The sequence below is a fragment of the Cicer arietinum genome, chromosome 7 (assembly GCF_000331145.2).
Source record: "Cicer arietinum cultivar CDC Frontier isolate Library 1 chromosome 7, Cicar.CDCFrontier_v2.0, whole genome shotgun sequence".
NCBI lineage: Eukaryota > Viridiplantae > Streptophyta > Magnoliopsida > Fabales > Fabaceae > Cicer > Cicer arietinum.
The window spans coordinates 52,351,505-52,359,340 of NC_021166.2; the positions used below are offsets into that span (position 1 = coordinate 52,351,505).

The 7,836-nt window shown below is 40.1% G+C and overlaps 1 protein-coding gene across 1 annotated transcript in view; it reads right to left on the minus strand.

Moving 5' to 3' along the window:
* LOC101490668 (K(+) efflux antiporter 2, chloroplastic-like) overlaps nt 1-7,836 on the minus strand; it is a 15,926-nt gene continuing 8,090 nt past the window's right edge. The window contains exons 15-21 of the mRNA XM_004510762.4: nt 2,470-2,523; nt 2,330-2,388; nt 1,447-1,513; nt 1,196-1,372; nt 955-1,011; nt 526-600; nt 1-432 (exon numbers count right to left, since the gene is read on the minus strand). Of these exons, the coding sequence (XP_004510819.1) occupies nt 316-432; nt 526-600; nt 955-1,011; nt 1,196-1,372; nt 1,447-1,513; nt 2,330-2,388; nt 2,470-2,523 (606 nt within the window). The 3' untranslated portion in view covers nt 1-315. The remainder of the gene's footprint in view (nt 433-525; nt 601-954; nt 1,012-1,195; nt 1,373-1,446; nt 1,514-2,329; nt 2,389-2,469; nt 2,524-7,836) is intronic.

The window sequence follows — 7,836 nt, forward strand, 5'->3', positions numbered from 1 at the left end:
TGAAAATACAAGGCCATCTTATACATGCTTTCAAAAGCCAAAGAATATGAAACAACATCAATGATTGTTACATACAACAGGGATATCATCCTTATCAGAAATCTGAGAAAGGATCATAAATAAGAATTTATGAGAACTGAAAGAAAATAACAAATACAGATTTTGCATCTTCGATGCAGATATATTGCTGTACAATGTACACAAAATATTGAACATCAGATCTGCTATACAATTTCCCAAAATTATTATTTTTCTTAACTTCCTTGTTTTAATATGCCTTTTGCTGCTTTGAATAAATAGGGTAATCTACATTCTTCATGTTGACCCTTCAGGGACTTGGGACTCATCAAATGAATCAGGAGATTGGGATTTGGGTTTGCTCATAACTCTGTTATATCCATATCCAAGAGAACTTCCACTTGTTTCAGATAGCTGAACAAAAAGACCAAAAGTAACATATACATCAATTCAGATATAAACTAGTTGAGAACCCAGTAAGCATGGAGGAGTTTAAGTAACACGTACTTCTGTGAGCTCGGCCAGATGGCGGGATCTGAATTCATTAATCGTTGCCGCAATCTCTGATGCAGGAAGTTTAACCTGAAGAGACAAATGCTTAGATAACAGATCGTCTATCTAAATGCTGCAGCATTGTGTCAGAATTTCATCTAATAGTAAAATCACATGTTAATTTTACCATGCAATAAAGAGCAGAAATATGCCCATACCATTTCCAAGAAAATTTGGCCAGAAACTTGAGTAAATCAATCATACAATGAAGAGAAAATAAGGAACAGTTTGGCAACGAGTATCGTGACAAAGTTTCAATCACGACGACAGATGAACATAATCATTTACCTTTGATGGTGTTTGTCGTCATAAGATAGGGTCAAAGACATAAAAGGTTTTTTTTATTAGGTCAATATATCTGTTCAACAACAGTTCGATAGTTACCTGAGAAAGCACTGCTGCTGCTAGTTGAAGACTTGGTTCCAAGGTCTCTGGGACAACCTGCAAATGCAAGTAACAGAAAGACAAGATAGATAAGGTCAACAGTAAGTATTCCAATAATAGCCAATTTTGTGATAGATATGCAATAGTTGAGAAAAGAAAAACTATTTTTCTTGACTGGTTCAAAATTACACAATAAGGCAGTGATATCAGAAATGATATAGAATAGGTATCAGAATATTACTGCGGTAGCTCCAGCTTTTTCTAAATTCAATCCGTGATTAACATCATGAGCACGGACAAAAGTCTTGACTTTTGGGAAGTGTTTGCTCAGAGCCCAAACCGTTCTATAGTTTGCACCAGGGGAATCAAGAGTTATTGCTGCAGCACTTGCCCTTTCAGCCCCAACTTTATGTAGGACCTTATCACGCAACACAAAGCATGTCAAGTAATGAAGATTTATGCGAGTTCAATTATTAAAGTTCGGTGCACTACCTCTCGACTACCAGCGTCACCGAAGTACACAGGGAGATCCAAGGCACGCCCAACTGCCACTCTATCACTGAGAACATTAGCAAATAATAAGGCAAGTTAGGACATTAACTGCCATTTCCCATCCAAAACTGCAGACATGATATTGATATATGGTAGACTGGTAGTTCGCGCACCTTTACATAATGTTTGGTTGGAGAATTGGAAGGAATAAATTATTTTAAATTTTGTTATTTGGTTCAATATTTTGGAGAGGAGAGGGGAGTAAAACCCCTCTTGACTTTTTTTTCTTCCCTCCAACATTAGGGGGACTTAAAGGGGAGAGAAGAAGAATTTTTAAATTTTAAATTCACTGACTAAAATATCCTTATTTAAAATGTAACATAAGTTATTTAGTACCTTACCCTTGGTAAAATCCCTTCTGTCCTCTTGTGAACTAAACAGAAAAAAATTATTTCCCCTCCCCTCCTTTTAATCAAACAAAACATCTAATTAATCTCTCTCATCCCCTCCTCTCCCTTCATTTGACCAAAAAGACCAAAAGAATCTTGATAAGCAAACATCAAAAGCTTGTTCCATCCTGGTCACTAAATACTAGCACTTATTAACATGAAACCATTTAATGCGGGGGTCTATATCTATTCAAGTGTTGAAAATTACTAAACATTGAAGTATCTGGAAAGAAAAAAAAGCTGAATTATTTTTAAAGTAAAGCCTTTATTGCCTCCAAGAGTGTTAGAAAGAAACTAATGCACAATCAAACAGCATAGTTAGGTTCATATAGATGCCAATTCCATGCAGTAACGTAATTTTTCTTTTCGATGTAAATAAGATCGAAAAGAAACAATTATAAGTAAAGCAAATAGTTTCAGTTAGATTGAATTACCTTCTCACGTCTAGTGCGACAAACGGAATAAGTCGCTCAGAAAGAAGTTGTGCAATGATCTGAGAATAACAAAAGGTAAACTTCTATGCTTAAATTGATTATTAAAACTAAATAAATATACCAGAAAAGAAACAACTCACCTGGCCAACTCGCCCAAATCCACAAATAATGATATGATCTTGCAGATCATCTGTCTGTAAAAGGTGTCAACCATCAACTCTTAATGTCAAATCTAAATAAAAAATAACATGCTAAATCGATATTCACTGCATCTGTTGTCTACAACCACAAGTGCGGGAAGTATCAGTAATATAGAATTTCCTAAAGTAAATTAAACGAAATACAATATAATAAATGCAGTTAACAAATTAAAAAAGTTAATCCTGATCTTCATTACTTTCTAAATACTACACAGCTTCATTTTAACCTCCTGGACAGACTTTTTGTTATACTATACAGAACAACATACAATCTATTAAGTTGTGTTAAATATTGTGTAAATAATTAGATTAGATGGGCTGTAAGTATTCCGGCCCGTTAGTATTAGTGTAAATTAGGGTTGTTTAAAACTCTTTGTCTATATAAAGAAATTCCGTCGTGTTGTTGAAACACACGGGTTATTCAATATGTCTCTCAATACTCTTTATATTCAACATGGTATCTAGAGCCAACTGAGGGACAACCCTAATCGTCAACTACCCGGTCGACCCACTGTCTCCGGTGAATATTTTTTTTCGGCAAACCGTGTTCTCATTTTTGTTCAGCCGTTCACGCTCTACCGCCGCTGTCGTCACTGTTTCTGACGAGTTTTTTCGACGAACGACCACTCCAACAACGTCGTACACCCCAGATTAGCCAAACCCTTCTGCCACGTCATCAGCAACCCACTCACGCGCCATCAAGCGCCGCCTGCCCTCACGCGCGTGAGATACACGCGCCGCCCACTGCCACCTCGCGTTACGGTGCGTCCGACAGCCGTTCACGGTGCCGCTTCTTCCACCGCACTCGCCTCGGCCTCCTGCCTCCATATTTGCCCTCAGTTTTCAGTTTCGAGTTACGGATATACGAGTTCCAGTTCAAACAGCCCCTGTTTTCCTGGTTCCGACGAGTTTTTTGACAATCTTTGCTGACCATGGCGTCTCAGTCTGAAACAAAGAGCATCTTCACCAACTACATCACTTCTCCTCTCTCTGTTGAAAAATTGAATGGATCAAATTATGATAGTTGGGCTGCCGACATCAAACTATGGCTACGTGATCAAGATTACGAGAGCCATCTCACCCAAAACCCTGAAAAGGTGAGTGTGACCGAAACATCCAAATGGAGTCAGATTGATGCTCAGTTGTGTAGTGTCATTAAGTCTACACTTCATCCAGATGTTAAACCGATTTTCCGTCCGCATCTCACGTGTGAATCGGTTTGGAGTCAAGCAAAGGCACTCTATACTAACGACACAGAACGTCTCTATGGAGTTTGTCACCGCTTGTTGAATATCATTACTCCGAAGTTACTCAATGGCTCTATTTTTGCATATCTTGACACCGTTCATAGTGCACTTCATGATTTTAATGAGCTTCTCCCTCCTGCTGCAAGTAATCCAGTTGAACAGAAGAAGGAGTTGGATCAACGCAGCACCTTCTTCATGCTTCTTGCACTCTATGGCCTACCCCAGGAGTACTCTGCAACTCGTGATCAAATTTTGGGGTCTGTTACTGTTCCGGATATGTCTACTACCTCAGCGATCCTCCTTCGAGTACCAGCAAAACATCCAGTTGAGCAGTCTATTACTTCAGTTCTGGGTGACACTGCTGCCCTTGCATCTCAGGGACATAATCAACATCGTTCTCGTGGAGGACCATCCAACTCTAAGCCTCGTCCCAAATGTGAGCATTGTCGTCGGCTTGGACACACTATTGATCGATGTTGGAAGTTGCATGGTAAGCCTTCGCCTTCGATAAATGCAACCCAACTTGATCCTTCTGCCACTATTCAGACTACACCAGCTCCACAAGGCTCCCCGGCAAACTATGAAGATTTTCTCCGATGGGTTCAGAGTCATCCGAACTCTAGTTCCCCTACTTCGGTTGCACGCACTGGTAACTCATCTGTTTACCTCTCTCACTCATCTTCCCTCGGCCCTTGGGTTCTTGATTCTGGTGCGTCTGATCATGTTACTGGTAATAAAGGTCTCTTTTCATCACTCTCTACATCTGGTTTTTTACCTACTATAACTTCTGCCAATGGTACTCAAACCCAGTCTCAAGGAGTTGGCACTGTCCACATTCTCCCTTCCATCTCAGTTGCATCTGTTCTCTGTGTACCTGGATGCCCCTTTAATTTACTTTCAGTTAGTCGATTGACTCGATCTCATAATTGCATTATTACTTTCACTAATGATAATGTTACCTTGCAGGACTGGAATTCGGGACGGACGATTGGCGTCGAATGTGAGTCACAAGGCCTCTATTACCTTTCTACAACTTCCAAGACGTGCTCTGCCACAGAGTCCCCCCATACTATCCATGCTCAGCTAGGACACCCAAGTCTTACTAAACTACAAAAACTGGTGCCTAGTTTGTCTAAGTTGTCTACTTTACATTGTGAGTCGTGTCAGTTAAGGAAACACACTCGTAGTAATTTTCCCGATCGAGTCAATAAAAGAGTATCCTCTCCCTTTGATTTAGTTCACTCTGATGTTTGGGGTCCCTCTCGTACTATGTCTACTTTAGAGTCTAAGTAATTTGTTACTTTTATTGATGATTATTCTCGTTGTACGTGGTTATTTTTAATGAAAAATAGAATTGAATTGTTTTCCATCTTTGAGCAATTTTATCAAGAAATTAAAACCCAATTTGGAGTTTCCATTCGTACCTTAAGAAGTGATAATGCTCTGGAATATTTGTCCCATCAATTTAAATTTTTTATGCCTTCCAACGGTATTTTACACCAAACATCATGTCCTTCATACACCTCAGCAAAACGGGGTAGTCGAACACAAAAATCGGCATCTCATTGAAACCACACGAACCTTACTTCTCCATGGCAATGTTCCATTCCGTTTTTAGGGGGATGCAGTCTTAACGGCGTGCTACCTTATCAATCGTATGCCATCTTCTGTCCTTGATGGCAATATCCCCCATTCGGTCCTCTTTCCCCATACCTCTCTTCACCCACTACCACCTCGTGTCTTTGGGTCCACGTGTTTTGTTCACAATTTATCTCATGGTTTGGACAAATTGTCAGCTCAGTCACTCAAGTGTGTCTTTCTCAGTTATCATCGATTCCAAAAGGGCTATCGTTGTTATTCTCCCACACTACACCGCTACGTTACATCAGTCGATGTTACCTTTTTCGAGTCTGTACAATATTTTAAACCTACCCATATAGCTACTGAGCCCTATCAGGACATTAATCTCGAACCTCCTCAAGTAGTTATCCCTTTCCCACCCACTCATATTCCTATCGAACCTGTCGAGTCTGCCCCCCAACCTCCACGGCCACTACAAACATATCAGCGTCATCGCTTATCCTCTGTTGTGTCTGTTCCTGTTCCCATTACAGACTCTCCTCCGACGCCACCTCTGGATCCGGCCCTGCCACCTGAGCATGACCTTCCCATTGCTCTTCGTAAAGATATTCGCACCACCCGTAATCCATTTCCTCATTATATTGATTTGTGTTATCATCGTCTTTCTCCTTTACATTACATTTGCTTGTCCTCCTTGTCTTCTGTTTCTATTCCTAAAACTACAGGTGAAGCATTATCCCACCCTGAGTGGAGGCAAGCAATGCTTGATGAGATGTGTGCTCTCCAAAGCAGTGGTACTTGTGAATTGGTTCCTTTACCTCATGGGAAGTCGTTAGTCGGGTGTCGTTGGCTTTATACAGTGAAGGTTGGTCCTGATGGTAAGATTGATCGATTTAAGGCTCGTTTGGTAGCCAATGGATATACTCAGATTTTTGGGTTGGATTACAGTTACACATTCTCACCTGTTGCCAAAATGGTATCTGTCAGACTATTTTTCTCCATTGCAGCAATTCGACATTGGCCTCTCCATCAGCTTGACATTAAAAATTCCTTTTTGCACGGTGATCTTGAAGAGGAAATTTATATGGAGCAACCACCAGGATTTGTTGCTCAGGGGGAGTCTTCCAACATGGTTTGTCGGCTACACAGGTCCCTTTTGTCAGACTGTTTTTCTCCATTGCAGCAATTCGACATTGGCCCTTCCATCAGCTTGACATTAAAAATGCTTTTTTGCACGGTGATCTTGAAGAGGAAGTGTATATGGAGCAACCACCAGGGTTTGTTGCTCAGGGGGAGTCTTCCAACATGGTTTGTCGGCTACACAGGTCCCTTTATGGTCTTAAACAGTCTCCTAGAGCTTGGTTTGGCAGATTCAGCTCGGTAGTACAAGAGTTTGGTATGATCCGTAGTGAAGTTGAAGCCGATCACTCTGTATTTTATCATCACTCAGCCCAAAAGTGCATCTATCTTATTGTTTACGTGGATGACATTGTTATAACTGGTAGTGATCAGCAAGGAATACTCCAGTTAAAACATCTTTCAAATAAATTTCAGACTAAAGACCTTGGTAAACTCTGTTATTTATTGGGTATTGAAGTAGCCCAATCCAAGGATGACCTTGTTATTTCACAAAGAAAATATGTTATGGATATTCTTGAAGAAACAGGACTATTAAATGCCAAGTCAGTTGATACTCCTATGGATCAAAATGTCAAACTCCTACCCAATCAGGGGGAGCCTCTATCAGATTCAGGAAAATATAGGAGATTGGTTGGAAAATTAAACTATCTCACAGTCACTCGTCCTGACATTTCCTTTGCTGTCAGTGTGGTAAGTCAGTTCTTAAATTCTCTTTGCCAAGAACATATGGATGCTGTAATCCGGATTCTTAAATACATCAAAAGTGCACCTGGAAAAGGTCTCATTTACGAAGATAGAGGACATACTCAGATAATTGGCTACTCATATGCCGATTGGGCAGGCTCATCCATAGATAGACGATCAACTTCCGGGTATTGTGTACTTGTCGGAGGAAATTTAATATCTTGGAAGAGTAAGAAACAAAATGTTGTTGCAAGATCGAGCGCTAAGGCAGAATACAGGGCCATGAGGTGAACTCATCTGGTTGAAACAGTTACTGAAAGAACTTCAATTTGAAGAGGCCAGCACAATGACATTAATATGTGATAATCAAGCTGCATTGCACATTGCCTCGAATCCTGTGTTTCATGAGAGGACCAAACATATTGAGATTGACTGCCATTTTGTTAGAGAAAAGATCGAATCGGGTGACATCATCACTAGCTTTGTCAATTCCAATGATCAGTTAGCAGATATGTTTACAAAGTCATTGCGATGTCCTAAAATTAGTTATATATGTAACAAGCTAGATGCATTTGATTTATATGCTCCAGCTTGAGAGGGAGTGTTAAATATTATGTAAATAATTAGATTAGATGGGCTGTAAGTATTCCGGCCC